Genomic DNA, 15,696 nt, shown 5'->3' with positions numbered 1-15,696 from the left:
GGAGCGGGGCGCCCCGGGGCTCCGTGGGGAGGGCCCTCTCCAGAGGGACGTTCCTGCACCCCGTGTTACCTCCTTGCCAGCTCTGATGCCATCCCACCCTGCCTTCCCGCCAGGCGCGGCCACCTTTTCCTTCCCCGTATTCCTAACGAAAAGGGTTCCCCTCCCCTCTCCTCCCCCCCCTCCCGCGCCCGGCAGAGCTGCTGCTTTTCCTTTGGAGGGAGAAGGACCCACCTGGGTTTCTCCTCTCCCTCCTCATCTCCTTGATGAGCGTGTCTCAGGTCAGGATGGCGAGGCATTGCCACTTCCAACGGGGAATGCTGGGCGGCCAGGGCTCAGGAGATGCCCCTTCCTCTCTTCATCCTCCTCCTCCTCCTCACCTTGGCACAGGCATTTAAGTAGTAACACTCCCTTCCCGGCTTCTTGGCTGGTCCTCCTCCTTGGAAAGAGAAATGGGAGTGGGGAGGTGCGTGTGTGTGAGAGAGAGAGAGAGAGAGAGGAAACAACTGTTACACCTTTTGTCATCAAGACAAAGAACTTGTCTTCATCTCCCGGTGTCCCTCCCTCTGGGTGCATGTTGGCAACACCTCAGCCACTTTGCGTTTCTCCCCGGAGATGCTTCGTTAAGGATTTGGTGTGGCCCTGACCTGCCCCTTTTTCTTTCTTTTTTTTTTTTTTTTGTTTTTGCCAATTATGATGGTGCTGATAAAAGGACATGTTGATATGTTTCCAAACAGACTCGTGGTTTGCATTCCTGAAATTGCTGCAGCATTCTTATTTATTTATTTAATTGGGGTGGGGGGTGAGGGGGATGCCAACAGGAAGGGGGTATGTTTTTGTGGTTTATTGTAGTTGTCTCAAAGGTACGGCGAGGTCACTTGCAATTGCAGCGCTGTAGTATGGAGTACATTAACCAATGCTTTCTTCCCCTCTCTTATTTGTCTTCCAGTCCTGCGGTCTCCACATCATCTACTGTGTGAGGAATGATGATTCCATGAGAGAACTTCCTTTCAATTACCTGTCTGCTCCTATTGCATGCCGCTCCTGGCCAGTGATGAGCCATTCAGCTAGACTGGGACTTACTGGGAAGAAGGGAGAGGCAGAGTATGAATTGTAGACGTCCCATCAAGTTCCTCGAGCACTGTTTTTACTGTGTTTGTATATAAATCTGCTAGTATTCAGCGCACACACTCTTAAACCTACACTGGTATTCGCAGAGTTGCTACTGCATAAGAGGACTGGTATTTTCTCACCATCATGGCTTCAGTTTGGAAAAGACTGCAGCGTGTTGGGAAACATGCATCCAAGTTCCAGTTTGTGGCCTCTTACCAGGAGCTGATGGTGGAGTGCACCAAAAAATGGTAAGAAGGGGCTCACGTTGCTGCAGAAATGGTGGAGTAAGCTGCTGGTGCTGAAATAGGAAGGATGTTGCTGATTTTGTTTGGTGAGCGTGTGTTGGTCTTGTCTGCCCATTGCAGAAGCAGCTGCGTGGGGTGCTTGTCTTTCTTGACGAGTGCTTTGCTGCATACTTCTCTTGGACCTGTTGGTTTTGGTCTGTACACTGATTTTTCTTAGCTGGTGTCGTTGTTACCACGCAGAGGATGGTGCATTTATTAGCTTGGCGTCTGTGACTTAGTGCTGTGGTTTTGGTTATTGGTTTGGGTTTGTTTTTGTTTTTTTTTTTTAATATTTCCCGAGATGTTTTCTGACCTCCAACTCAACTCTTGGTGCTGAGCATTATCTGCTGACACTGTTGTTAGCCGGCTGAGGCATTTGAGACAAGTCCAGCAGATGGTGGTGGTTTAACCTGAGGTGGATACCCATTTCAATTTTGGCTTTTTTTACCTGAAGGTGTGTTGTTTCTCCTTCTTTTCCTTCTTCCTTTCCATCTTTTAATGGGAAGAGGCAAGAGATGGGTCCTTGGGAATAGTCTTAAGGTATTTGCTTAGTCAGACAAGAATTTTGTGCAGTGGTGGTCCAGTTGGATGGCTTTGGAGCTGACTAGACAACAGTTAACAGTTAATGGTACGGGTCTGGTGCGTCTTCCTTCCTGTGCAAAATGAGCTTAAATAAATCTGCTAGGGAAGACTAGAAGCTGCTTTTAAAGAGTCAAGCAAAGATCTCCATTATACAAATACTTAAGTGCTGTTTTATATGTTTGGAATATTGACCTTACTGTCATAATTCCGCACATTAGTGTGAGCCTGTAGCGTCAGGGGACAGAGAAAGTACTTGCCAGACCTCGTGGACTGAGATGTTCAAATTGCCTTGTAATAAACTGCAGCCTCTTTTCTAATACTTGGCCTTTCTTCTTCTTGGCAAGTTTGGCACTCGCATTGGCTGCTTTCACTGGTTATGAGTAATTGCCTCTACAAATTTAAATTCTATCTCTTGGAGTTGGAAATCTCTGTCAACTATGCTGGAAGGCTGCTCGCTCATCTGTCTTAAAGGAACACTGTCAGGTTAAATTTTTTTTTTTTTTTAACAAATTATCTTCTTGCCTAAAATGCTTTGAAAGACAATTAAGAGACAGAATCATTTTGGAAGTTGAGCTTGCTTTCCCAGATTAAACTACAAATAAAAACATTTTAAACGTTGAAAGAAGCTGTCGTGATTCTCATGGAATCTACTGTCTAGTTGAGGCCAAAGAGTTTTCCACAGTAATTTTGGCTTATCAGGTTTATTTCAGCAGTTGTGTTACCACTTATTATGTTTTGTTGGCATAAACCATCCTGTTTCGGCTTTCATTTGCACTTTGATTCACTCCTTGCTTGAGAACTTGCAGAATGCTCCAGCACTAAAGAATGATAATGCTGTGGCGGAATGTTCAAATTGGATCTGCAGCTAACTTTCACTCGATTTAAGAAAAAGTCACACACAAAAGTTCTTTTGTGAACAATCTTGTTATTTTAGAAATAATTAACTTATTGTTTAATCATAAGAGTGCCCACCTAGCAAAATGCCTGTGCATGAAAGTAGTGAAACAGACTTTCAAAACCTCAGCTATGCGACTAATTTTTTAAAAATAGGTTGTCTTTCCAAATCTTCATTTTTACGTTCTTGAATTTAAATATATGCTAGATCAGCCCTTGTGTTGGTTATGACAGAGTAACAGTATGGTGGTGAAATGTGGATGAATTCTAGGAAAAATAACAATAGGGAAAAACATCACTCACACAATCATTTGATTGTAGGCTGTTCTATTCTACTTCCTCTTGTTTGGAGAACCTTAACAAAAATGTTCTTTAAGTATGCAAGCTAAAATACAGTATTTCTACCACGAGTGGAACTCCTATAGGACACAAAAGGGTAAATATTAATATATTTTTGAGAACCTTCAACTAGGTCTGTCCTTAACTTTGGAGAAGAGAGTTTTGCCTGTGCTGACAGCCTCACTGCTCCCCCGTTTCCAAAGGTTGTCTCTGAGTTTGGCCCATGCGAGAACAAAACAGAAGAAATGAACTCCATATGCTGTTCTTGCTGAAAGCACTCAATATATATTAAGTGTCAGTTCTGTAGTTTTTTTTGATCGAAATGTAGTAAGCAGTAAGTTATTTTAATGTCCTGGCATTTTAACAATGCACTGTTTCTGCAGGAAAAGAATGCTCCATTCACATTTTAAAATAAATGACAATGCAGTCATAAACACACTTGAACTGAGATGTGTCTGTGAGCAAGGATTGTGCGTGACCAAAACAGGCTGGGGGCCTGTCTGTGAGCTGCGCTCTTCTCAGAGGTTTACATTTGTCTGACTCTTCAGAAAATGGTTTGTGTTTCGGCATATTTTTGTAACTGATCGTGTGGGGTTTGCAGTGTTGGGTGTGCTTCTGGTTCACTTTAATACTTTTTGTCTCCTCTGTACTTGTATTGATTTGGAGACTGTTTTGGTTTTTTGTTTGTTTTTTTTTTTTTTTTTAAACTTGGTGTTCAAAATAGCTCTTGCTCTTGTGTCTGGAGTTATGCTGGCTGTGTGGGAAGTTGCTACCGCTCTGGTCTTGCTGTTTCACTCTTTAAAATTATTATCTCTACGTGCAGCAGCATTTATCCAGGGCAGGCTGAAACTCCCTTTTCTCGCCTTTTCTGCTCTCTATAATTTCTGACTCTTGTCCCTACAAATGATTAAAGACAGCCATTTTCAGATGAGTGCTTTTCTTTGGTGGTGCATTTCGGGGGGGGGTTTTTTTGGGCGGGGGGACGACAGGTTGTGATGGAGTGTCTGGTGTTGTCACCATTTCATTAGAAAAACCTAATTTTCAGGTAATTAACAGGACTGAGTTGCTTCTGTGGCATTCTGGGCTGCTCCCGCTGACCCAGACCTAATTATTGTGGCTGCTCAGTACCTTTGAAAAATTGAGTGGTTAGTTAATTTAGAACCTTTCAGTAAAAATAAATAAATAAATGTAGTCTTGGTCTTTAATATGGATGCGTGACTCCTGCTGCTGTGAAAACGTCATGCTTTGCATTAATCATATAGGCACTTGATTATTATTATTTTTTTTTTTTTGAAAGGCGCTTGCTTGGCAGTGCTGCCTTGTGTCATCCTCTGCTTATCCTTGGAATAAGCTGGGGCAGAGCAGAGTTTTCCACCTGGCCTCACTGGTGAGCTGCAGCCCTGGCCTGGAAGGAAGACTGTGCGTGGTAGGAAAGAGTTCGTTTAGTCCTCCTCCTCAGCGCAGAGCCATTGAATAAAACCAGAAATCAGCCCCATGCATTTTGCTTAGGCTTCTACAAAAAAACCCATATTTGTGCTGTGGAGCAGACTGTGGCTGTGCGGGGTAGGACCGTGCTGGGCATCTCTGGCAGCTGAAATGCTGTGATTTGCACGAGGGACCCCGTTCAGTTGCTTGCACACTGTGTCTAGCGCCGTTTGAGATGCCTTTGGGTTTTGTGCTGGTCCTGGCTGCCAGTTTGGAGAAGCCCAGGTCTCCTGTTGATCCCGTGTCAAGACTGCCAGGCACCTTTCGCGTAGCCTGAGGCTTCTCTGCAGGCGACTGAGCTGAGGTTTCTCCTAGGCACAGGGTCAGCGGGAGAGCCTCACAGGAGGAAGACACTCCTTTGGACCAGAGGTCAGTCCTGGTACTCGGACCCGAGGCTGCGACAGCCGTTCTACAGAGCTGTTGAAGTATCTAATGCTGAAGACATGAGCTCTCTAGGATGGCTTTTATGTGTCCTTATTTTTGTGTGGTGTCCTGCAAGTCAAGGACTCAGTAGGGGCTTGAAGTGTAGTATTGACTGGTTTCCACAGAGAATGGCCTAACTTACAGAGTTGAGGTTGCCAAGTTCCTCATGTGTCCTTGTCCATTAGATGCTTTTATGAGCAGGAAAGCTGCTCACCTGAACGTAGGCTAACTGCTTAAAAACTTAACTGCTTTTGGAGGCTTTTCTACAGGATTTGCCTTTCAGCGGTTGCTTTAGAGGTAAAGAAATATGTTATGTTTAACAAAGTTGGTACTATCTGTCATGTCCCATATGAATTGCTTTGCTTTTAAATCCTGTTGAAAAATACAGCGAGCCATGATGTTCTAAAAGGGTTAAACTTTTCTTGTACGCTGCCTTAACTGAAGAGAGGCTTCATTTCCATGAGGCAAGTCGCCTATTTCTGTATCAATTAGGTATGGTCTGAGGTAGGTTCTGTATTTTCAAATATACATCTTTCTCTTTTGGAAACGAAGTAATGCTTAATCTTTTTTTTTTTTCCCTTTTTTTTTTTTTCTCCCGAAAGGCTTTAGCCATCTGTTTTTCTCTTCTATTGTAGTTTCATAACTGGATGCTGCAGGAATTTTAAGATTTGGCATGCTCTGTGCATGGGAGAGAAATGAGCTTTTTCAGATTCTGCGGTTCGCACCAGTCTGCTTGCCTTCTGGTCGCTGCTTTCCAGCAAACTCTTCAGTGCCGAAGGCCACCAAAAGACCTGGAGTTAACTGGTTGCTGTAGAAATCTTTGGGGGTTGCCGATACAGGGTCAGGCTGTCAAATTGCTCAGTTCGTTTCCTTGCCTTGTGTGGTTGTTGAGAGGGGATTTTGTGAGCACCTAATTATTAGGTGCTTATTATTAGGAGCTTTTAATTATTAAGGATGATCGCATTGAAATGTGTGACAAAAAGAGATACGGTTACAGGTGAATTCAGGATCTCTTTGAGTTGGTTTTGCTGGGAACCACTCTTCTTGTCCTGGGCTTGCTCTTCTGAGTTTTTCATCGGATTTGCATTTGTGTGTTAACCGTGTAGGTATACTGTAACAAGGAAAGTGTCGTGCAAATTTCTCATGCTTTTCAGCTTCTCTTCTCCTTCTCAGTTAAGTTATATTCTGTCCTTAACACTCTTCATTGAGATCTCCGATTCCACACCAAATAATCCCCATCTGCAAATACACTTCAGCATTTTCTTCTCTGTGCATTTCCAGTTTTGACTGAGGACTTTTTGGAGGCTTAAGTTGTGTGTCAAACTTAATTCTTTCCACATAATCACCACCAGCTGCCTTACAGGTCAGTCTTGTCCCTTTCTTCCTGCAGTCAATTAAAACACACTTACTGTCCACACGCAAAGGCAGATCTCCTTTGCCACCTTGCATCTCTTTCCTTCTAATATCCAAAAGAAAACCCTTGATTTCAGACATGTGGATGTGCTCCTTTGGGCTGTGATTTCTGCCAGGAGGTTGTCCACCAATCCTTAACACCATCTGTGTTCCTTCCCTACCTTACCAAACTGGCCTCATGTCTGTTCCATGAACTGCAAATTTGGGGTTTCTCATCGAAGTTGCTGGTTGCGTATTATGTGGCGAAGAGATGTTGATAGGAGAGGTGTGGGTGTATGTGAAATCTTTGCTGCTGATGACTTTTTTCAGCTCGTCAGTGCTGCGTACTTACACCTATTTTCTATTTGCAGCAATTCTTTGAGAGTATTTGAAACTCTTGTGCCCAGTTCCTAAAAGACCTCGTTGGTAGAAGCAGGCATGAAGTTTAGTATCTGCAAGGTAGAAAGATTCAGGTTTGTCCTGAATTGTATTTGTCTTTGAGAGACAGGATTCTTTCCAGCAATTCCTTGATGTAGTTTATTGCCCTAGCAGTAACAAAAATAATTGTGTAAAGCAGAAAATATTAGGTTATATCCAAGCTGTAGACAAGTCCATCCTAATGGTCTGTCATTCATTCATTTAAAGGGGTGAGTGAGGATGTCTCCTTGAATAAATAAAATACACTAATTTACATTGTAACACAGCTTTATTTTTTTAGAGAGAAACTCTGTGTGTTTGTGTGTGTAACTTCCTCACAGAGCTTTACAAACAAATAAAACCTGGCTCTGTTCCTGCAGGCACTGTGTTGCATGCATACAGTAAAGTACGTCTGCTGTTCCTTTGAACCCAGTGGACTTGAGCTGCAATAAAGAATTTATTTTTTTTTTCCCCCAGGATCGGATCCCTGTGAACACTCTTTTCAGCTCTTTGTGTTATGATGTTAAATAAAATGAAATATTATGACATTGTGTAGGCCTCATCTGAGCTGAGGCTTCAGTCTCTCGGCCTGCTCGGGCTGTATGGTGCCAGCCTGTTGCTTCAATTAGTTTTTAATTGGTCGGAGAGAGCCGAAGTCCCTTTCACAGCTTAGTGTGAATAAGGCGAGGAGGAGGAGGCCGACAAGGTTGACTGAGGAAACTCTTATAAAACAAACCAAGCATTCTGCTTGGGTGGCTTTCTGAGAGGGTTGGGATGGGGGGGGAGTTGTTTGTTTACTTCTAAAAGCTTTCCCGGTTTACTGTGAGCGTGTGAAGTGCGTGTATGTGTTTCCCTTGCCGCTCTCTGTCCCGTTTTGGGGTGGAAGCTGTCCCTGGCAGGCTGTTTGCTGCGGGGCGCTCCCGAGCTGCCCTCTGCACCGCGTCTCTTCCGCGGGGCCCCGGAGTGGACTCTGAAACACAGGAACTGTGCAGCTGAACTTTTGTTCCTTCTTTTTAAGATATGCGCGCGGCAGTAGGGTAAATAAAGCCGTCCTTGTTTTCTTCCTCTTGTTGTCTTTGAAAAAATGTATTTCTGCAGCGTAGAGTTTATGTAAGTGCATCGGAGCCTCGCAGCTGGGAAGCTGTATGTTTTGGCAGTTGAGGTATAGGGTGGTTGTGGCTTTTGGCACCTGGAGAGGGACTTGGGAACTGCGGGTTAAGCATGAGCTAAAATTAGCAGAAACATAACTAACATGGCTGTTGTCTGAGGCTCTGACTCATGAGGCTCTTTGGATTCAAGAGTGGGGCTGAGATGTCACTATCCCTTAGCCGTAACCTTCCTCTGCCCCGAAGCAGCGGTGGGATGACAGTAAGGCCGCCTGGTGTGTCGGTGTTAACTGCCATCGATTTGGGTTCCTGTTTGTACGGTGAGCGTCGACCGCAGCAGTTGAGGAGTGTACACACCTCCCTGGGTGCAACAGGGATGCAGACCTGCTGGAGGGGTGCGATGAGCCACAGCTGCAGGCAAGAGCATCTTAAAAGGCTGCAGCTAAGTCACCCGGATCCTGAGTCAGGGCCCTGTGCTGTCACCGTAGGGCCTCCAAATGCACACGCTTTCGAGATGAATCAGAAGCGCGGGCCCTTCTGAACTATGGTTTCCAGCTGCCTGCAAACCTGTAAAGATGAGCACAAGTAATTCTTGTTTGCCTGTTGAGCTTCTCATTGCAGGGGAAAGTCATTATTGGGGGTTCTTTTTTAATTCCATTTTATTATTATTTAAGGAGACTTTCTTGAGGATCGCTCCAGAGCTGTGGCCAGGCTCTGCAGCTGCTTAACTGTCCGCAGCTGCTGAACTGAGATCTCTGTGGCTCTGGGTATTTATTTTAGCACAAACTGGTTTCGGGTTTTATTTCATGTGCGCGCTCAGTCTCCTGCAGTCATTCTGTGGGCTTTGTTTTGGGTGAGGTGCTGTATCGGAGCCTAACAGCACACTAGCAGGTCTGATCTTTATTTTCTAATAGATCTGTTTTGAAAAAAATGACTTTGCTGACCAAACATCACAAGGGCAAAATAATTTCTAGTTCTGGGGACAACTAAATTGCATCAATCTGGGGCGTTTTAAGGCTCTATCATATCACGTCAGTTCTGACTCCCATGTTACCATGGCCTACATTACTACCACTTGTTTCCTTGGTGCCATGTCCGCAAGCACCAGTGATGACCGCTCACCCTCCTCTTTCACCGTTCTCTGCCTCCTCTTTCTTTACCCAAGCAGTGCTGTTTGCTTCCTTGCTTCTGTCTGATGGGTTGGAGCTGTCTGGGGCTGCCAGATGGGTGGCGTTGGCCGTTGCGTGGGAGATGCGTGGTTTGATGGGTGTGCAGCTTTGCTGGTAACATATTCACCTCCACCTTTCTCTAAGGCCAGGCAGACCAAAGACGTTTCCTAAATCAGCTCTGGGCTTTCCATTAGGTACGTTGCTGCCTGATGCCCTAAGACGAGAGCCGTCGTGAACTTTCTTCAGGGCTAAGACTAATGCACTGATGCCTGTGCTTTTAAATCCAGTGTCATCAACTGACTTTCCCCTCCCAGCTGTGCTTGGGAAGAGTATTTGCATAGCCAGGACTGCTAATATCAAAAGCCATATTAAATGAAGTAATTGGAGAATCTGGACCATTGAATAGTGTTGGCAGCATGTTGTACGCTGCTGCTCAGTACGCACTGTGAACTTCCTTTACTTTCAGTGACTGCTCATTAAGTAAACTCTGAATCCCTTTGTTTATGGCAGTACATAGGAGGAGATTTAAAAGAACAGAAAAGACCTGTCAGAACAGCTTAATTCTCTTTTCCAGCAAAGATCTAACTCAGCAGCCTGTAAATTTCCAACACAACCTGTTGCTGATTTATCTGTGGTTTATTAGCAGAGGACTTAACCTTGACAGCTCCTGGTGACACCTGACATGATTACAGCTCTGGCCGTGTTGGCAGGCGGGTGAGTCTGTCTGGCTCTTCTTAACTGCTTGGCTGGATTTTTCTTCTGGTGGTACCTGCCGTCTGTTGGGAAACTCATTTAGTGGTTTGTCTCTTCCTGTAGGCTGGAGGAGCGATAGTTTGTAAAGCCGTGGAAAAATTTCAAGAGAACAAGATTTTTGAACTCCTTTTTCTCTTTGAGTGCAGATCTTAACTGGATAGAGCACTTGGAATAAGTGTCTCTTAAGTTGAGCGAGTGAATATTCATAAAACTTCCCCTTGCATTCCTTTATCGTTGACATGTAAGAACATTTCAAGAATGGAAAAGTCCCGACCCGTTTTTCACCACTTCCTCTCATACCACGAAAAGCGAAAGAATCTAGCACAGCGTTACTGGGTTTTGAGGCATATTTGGGATTAGCACTTTTTAAAAGATCCTTTTTTAAGAAACCCTATGGTGACGGTGTTTTCACACCCCCCCCTCCCCTTTACTGGGATTTGTGCATGTAGAAAAGGCAATTTGGGGCAGTTCTAGAGAGTCCTGCCCTTTTCTCTGGGCACACAATGCTGGTGTGGTTGATGGAACAGTGCTGTCAGTGGTTAGGATGAGTTAGCTCGCTGTGGTGGTGTTTTTTGAACCTTGGGCTTCTCCCTTATTTTTCGCTTTTGCTTTGTGGGGAAAAAAGTTCTTGTGTGATGTTAAAACGTGTCTGAATTTTTCTGTCTGGCCAGCAAAATTCAGCGTTGTATCGGAAAGTTTCAGCAGACAATTCCAACTGAAGTTTATGGGGGTGGAAACCTCCAGCTATTGTTTCCATGGGCTTTGTGACAAAGGGGCTCTGGATAGAAGAGAGGAGTCTTGGTCAGACCCAATAGCTGCAGGTTAAAGAAGATGGTAGCTCTGCCTTTTATTAGACACTGGAGAATCCACAAGGGCGAAAGCTGCTGGCAGCCTGACTACAGGTTTGTTTCAGTTTGTGCTTCCACGCGGCCCTCTGTGTGAGGGTATTTTTGGAGCGGGGAGCTGCTAGATAGGTTTTTGTGTTTCTCTGCTCCCTGTCTGTTACCGTCGCTGCCTCGGGAGAGGCTGTATTGCAAGGGAAGATGGCAGTAACCTGCGCGTTCAGTTTGGGGGTTACTGGGTTCTGGGGTTTGGTGTTCATCTTACCCGTCATCGTAACTTCAGTCCTGCTGATAGCGTGGCTCATACTGATGTAGTACCACTGCAGATGAGTGTAGTCCCTCATCTCCTTTCCTTTTGCTGTACCAGGAAACAGGAATATGGAAATTTTTGCTTATAGATTCCATCTTCTTGTCTGGAGTGAACCCTAATAAAGTATTTACAATGCACAAAGTCTGCTTCCTCCTGGGGAAAAATAATGCTGACTTCAGGAAATAAATTTCTTTCAGCCAAATTTATTCTTGGGGAAGTAGAGCGTGTACTGTAGGGGGGGGAAATAATACTTCTTCTTTTAGCAACAGCTGTTAAAAGGAGGGTGCTTGCTTGATTTGCAATTAATGATAAAGTCAACAAACTGTACTTTAAAAAAAGAAAATAATCTTGAGCTACTCTTGACTATAGGAAGACTGCACTTTACCCTAACTCGTTTATGTTCACCTCATCGTGAGAACCGTCAGTATCTCTTAGGGTTGAGAAAACCCCGTTAAGGCCTGGAGGAGCAGAACCCTGCTGCCTCATTAGCCTCACAGAGTGGGTTTTCTGCCCTCCTCTTCCTCTGCGCCGTGCTGTAGGTGGGCTCAGAGGAGACTGGGCTAGGTTTGTCTTGAGTTTCTCCTCCGGGGTTAGTTTCTTTGCTGCCCTAGGAAGCCTTTAAAAAATAGTTGGCCTTTACGTGGAATATCTTCTCCTTGTGTTTCAGCGTTGCTCAGGGCTGGGCAGGAGCTGAGCTGACAGGGAAGCAGAGGGAGTGGAGCTTTTCTCCCTGTTTAAACATCTTCTGGTCTGCCTGTACAGGGTATACCAGGCAGATCCTGCTGGCTGTGGAGATACAAAAGCAGGGACCTAAATACCAGTAACCCGTTCGCGAAGCAAAAATAATTCTTTCCGAGAACAGCCGCGAAGCCGCCTTGTACTTCTGTCGATGTCATCTCTTGGGTTAGCACGGGTTTTATTGTTGGAGTCTTAACTTCTTCTTACACTGAACATCCCTCACAGCGAAGGAGAAGTTAAAAGCAGTGGGGAGACGCTTCTGGAAGCTGATAACACGTGGCAGAGAAGTCTGTCACCTGCGCATTGTATGTACAAATATATAGTTCAAGATGCAACGTGTATATACAAAATCAACGTGTGTTGTTGAACCCTCTTAGAGGAGGGAAAGCCTGGATGCTGGTGATGAAGGGGTGGCTGTTGCTTGGAGGGGACAAATCTGGTCCACCCTTGATTAGTCTGGGAGGCTTCCAGGTGTGCCGTGGGGCACATGGGCTGAGCAGGGCCAGAAATCTCACTTTCCTTACAACCTCAACCCATCTCACTGGTAAATAAAGTCGCTTTGAAATAGTATTTCATGTTACTGAAACGCCCAACGTAGTAGTGAACCGCAGGCCTTTATTCTTCTGCTGAATACGATTCCTGTCAGCTGTAATCAGATTTTTGTGTTTTATTCAGACAGATGTTTGCTGACCCAGGTCACGTAAAATTCTTACGACAAAACGTGCCCACTTTAAAATGGGAACTTACTGTGTCACGTCGAGCTTTCAGCCTTGATTTTGCTGAACAAGCAATATGCACGTATGTATACTTGGGCCTCATCTATATGCAGCAGCTCCACTGTTTTTCTGTGCCTTGGCAATCCACGTCATACAGCACCTATTCTTCCCTTATAGACGAGATGCAGCAGCGCAGAAGTACGTTATCTAGAGGCATTTTCATGGAAATAGCTGCACAGCCAGTTTAAGCACTTGTGTAGCAAAAGACAGCGTGTTTATATTTCTGATTGTACTGGAACAGCTATTCCAGTTTGGAGTAGCTTCCCTAATTGAAGTGGTTTTGTTGTCACAAAAACTGTCCTGAGCAAGCCTTGGTTATGGAAAATGTTGTTGTGCCTCTGCTTGTGTTAAGGGAGAAGGAACCCATCGGTACTCGCGTCTCTGAGTTGGAACCCCAAATCCAGCAGCACAGGGCAGGCGCTGGCTCCGATGCTCTCTGCTCAGCCATCACTGACGGGGAATAAAACCCAAATGAGGGTTTGCTCAAACACCGATCTTAATGTTTCACTTTCGTAATTCGTAATAGTCACAATTCTTTCTGAAACTACTTTAAAAGGGAGGTTACGTCATCTCTTGGTGAATGCTGATTATGATTTCACCTCCCTTTGAGTGACTGCAATAGTAACAGTTGTACTGTTAAAGAAGAAATCTAAATTTAAGTGTTCCAGGGATTCTTTTTGTGCTGAATGAAAACAAACTGCATTATTTAAATATTTCTATCTTTAAGACACAGGTAGAAAAAGTCTGGCTATTAACATCATATGATGTTAAAAGAAATTCTGAGTGCAATTGAAAGGAGTTCTTTGAATGCAAAATGTTATAAAAGGAAGATTTATAGCTTTGTAAATAAAGCCTTTGTCTGGCCTTCCTCCGTGTGTTTTTACTCAGTTCAAAGATGTCCTGGTCTCTTTGACCTGACGCATCCTCATATTGTCACTGTGATGTATTTTCTTCCCTGTATATGTGTAAGTGGTTTTCCATATTGGTGGCACATGCCAGTGTCCGGGTGGTTGGTGTGGAAAGGGTAGGAATGATGCAGTGTACACAAGAAGAGTACTCATATGCTCTTACTGTTACAGGAGGATAAGAACTTACTTCGGTTAGGGCTTTTGGAGCTGATTATTATATCAAAGCATGATTTCTCTCTTTCTTCCAACCTGAGTAGTTGGTTTTGTACACATGGAGCTGTGGGAATTTAATTTTTCTTTTTCTATCCCAAGGCAAGTTCCCAGTCACAGCAAAGAAACCGCACATGGCATTCTCTCTCTCGCTACCCTGATATAGCCAGAAGCTGCAGAGCAGTTTCTTTGAGAGTGCAGAAAGTAGAAGAGCTTGTGAAGTAATACACGTTTTCAGTTACTAAAAGTAGTAGTAACAGTTATTTTTGTTCCTTACATAAACGGACTGACACAGAATTATTTATCACCTTCATTTGTTCAGAGCAGACTCGATAAATTCTGTGCTGTTTTTTCTATGTAGGCATTTTTGATTTGGAGGGGGAAATACAGTCCTCTCTGCTTCTCCTTCCACCACTAAACCACACTCTCTGGTAGAAACAACAGAAGTCAGAAAATCCTGGTTCTGCACGAAGCTTCCTTTCAACTTCCCTTGTTAGCGTGTAGCCAAGGCATCTTTCCTGTCACTCCCTAATTTGTGTGCGCAAATCATCTTCCGTCAACTTTCCTACAGTTTTACGTCCGCAATTACTTCTAAGTAGGATTTATGTCTCCCGCTGAAGGCCAGAAGGTAACAGCTCTCCCTTCGCTGGTACCAGCGCAAAACAGCTAAAAAGATGCTTTGCTGCGTGAAAATAAGTATCAAGTGCTGACAATTTCTCTGCCCAAAAATTCTGCAGCCCCACAGCTCCAATATGAATCTTGTTTATAATGAGGTCGTTTATGAGCGTGTTTGGTCATGTGTGGTCAGAGTGGAAACTGTTGAGAAGATTGTATGGAGGTAGGGCAGGACTGGTGAGGCAGAGTACACGGGGAGAATGGGAAAGGTGATTCTGGAGGGGAGGTAGCCGCGTGATCACTGACCTACAGTTACTGCTGCAGGAGCTTAAGCAAGCTTTTTGTTGTGGGGAGGGGTTTTTTCTTTGTTTTCTGTTTATTTTCCTTTAAGTGGTGTGTGATTAAGAGTATGTGTAATGGATAAAAGTCAGATTGAGAGGAAGGAAGTAATTTGTACTAGGCTTTAAGCATATCCTTTCTGGATTGATGTTTCTAAAATATTTTATCCAGTGGTGGCGAGATATTAGAAAATGCCAATAACCGTAGGGACCGAGCTCCTCTTCAATAGAGGTGATGGACGCCTGAAGCATGTAATTGCGCTTGAAAGGCCATGTGTTGATTACTCCAGCGCAAAAAGTTCAGGGGACCTATGCTGCTTGTCTCAGATTCACTCGCAAATCACTGCGATGCTCTGCCTGACAGTTCGAACCAAAGCGCTTTAAAAGAGGTGTTTATGTAGAAACTGTAGCAGTAAATGAAGGAAGAGAACTTGTTAAGCTCTGCGAAGACGTTTGTGAATAAAGCTGATAGGATGGAGCTCAGTTATAGCTCCAATAAAGCTGTGGCTGCACAGCAGGATATAGACTTATCGTTACTGCGATATAATCGGAGCTGTTGGGATATTCTGCTTAAGCTTGTTGACTTCAGTGCAAACATACACTGGCTGGATTAGAATTCCTGATCCTTTATTTCGCCCCCCTCTGCATTGCTGCAGAATTTATTCTGTGATTTATTTTCTGCTTGGACTTCAGGTGAGAGCTTTTTCTTTCATATTCCATCCACAAAATCCGTCCCAAAATCTAATGCTAGTGGAAGAGAGGATGTGAATATTTGGGGGGGAAAAGTAACATTTTATTTCTTGCCCTTAAAAAATGCCAAGAATTCTTTGCAGAGGGTTTGTTGCTATTATTTCACTTGTTTGTTGCTCTAGCGTGTCTGTCCTGTGACTTACAGTGTAAGAAGAGATAGGGTAGAATACGAGACATTTGAAAAATGTATGAGGCTAAATGGTGAGAACTGCTCTTGAGTTTGGTCAGAGACAGGCTAAACTCTCTTGAGAGAAG

The 15,696-nt window shown here is 44.2% G+C and overlaps 1 protein-coding gene across 1 annotated transcript in view; it reads left to right on the top strand.

The window, feature by feature from the left end:
* Positions 1-1,254: 1,254 nt before the first annotated feature.
* The window catches only part of EHBP1 (EH domain binding protein 1), a gene marked incomplete at its 3' end in the record, with an annotated part of 225,619 nt that continues 211,177 nt past the window's right edge, over positions 1,255-15,696 (top strand). The window contains exon 1 of the mRNA XM_009892512.1: positions 1,255-1,358. Coding sequence (XP_009890814.1) covers positions 1,255-1,358 — 104 coding nt within the window. The remainder of the gene's footprint in view (positions 1,359-15,696) is intronic.

Source organism: Charadrius vociferus, unplaced genomic scaffold (assembly GCF_000708025.1).
Source record: "Charadrius vociferus isolate BGI_N301 unplaced genomic scaffold, ASM70802v2 scaffold139, whole genome shotgun sequence".
Taxonomy (NCBI): domain Eukaryota; kingdom Metazoa; phylum Chordata; class Aves; order Charadriiformes; family Charadriidae; genus Charadrius; species Charadrius vociferus.
This window is presented reverse-complemented; position numbering and strand designations above follow the sequence as displayed.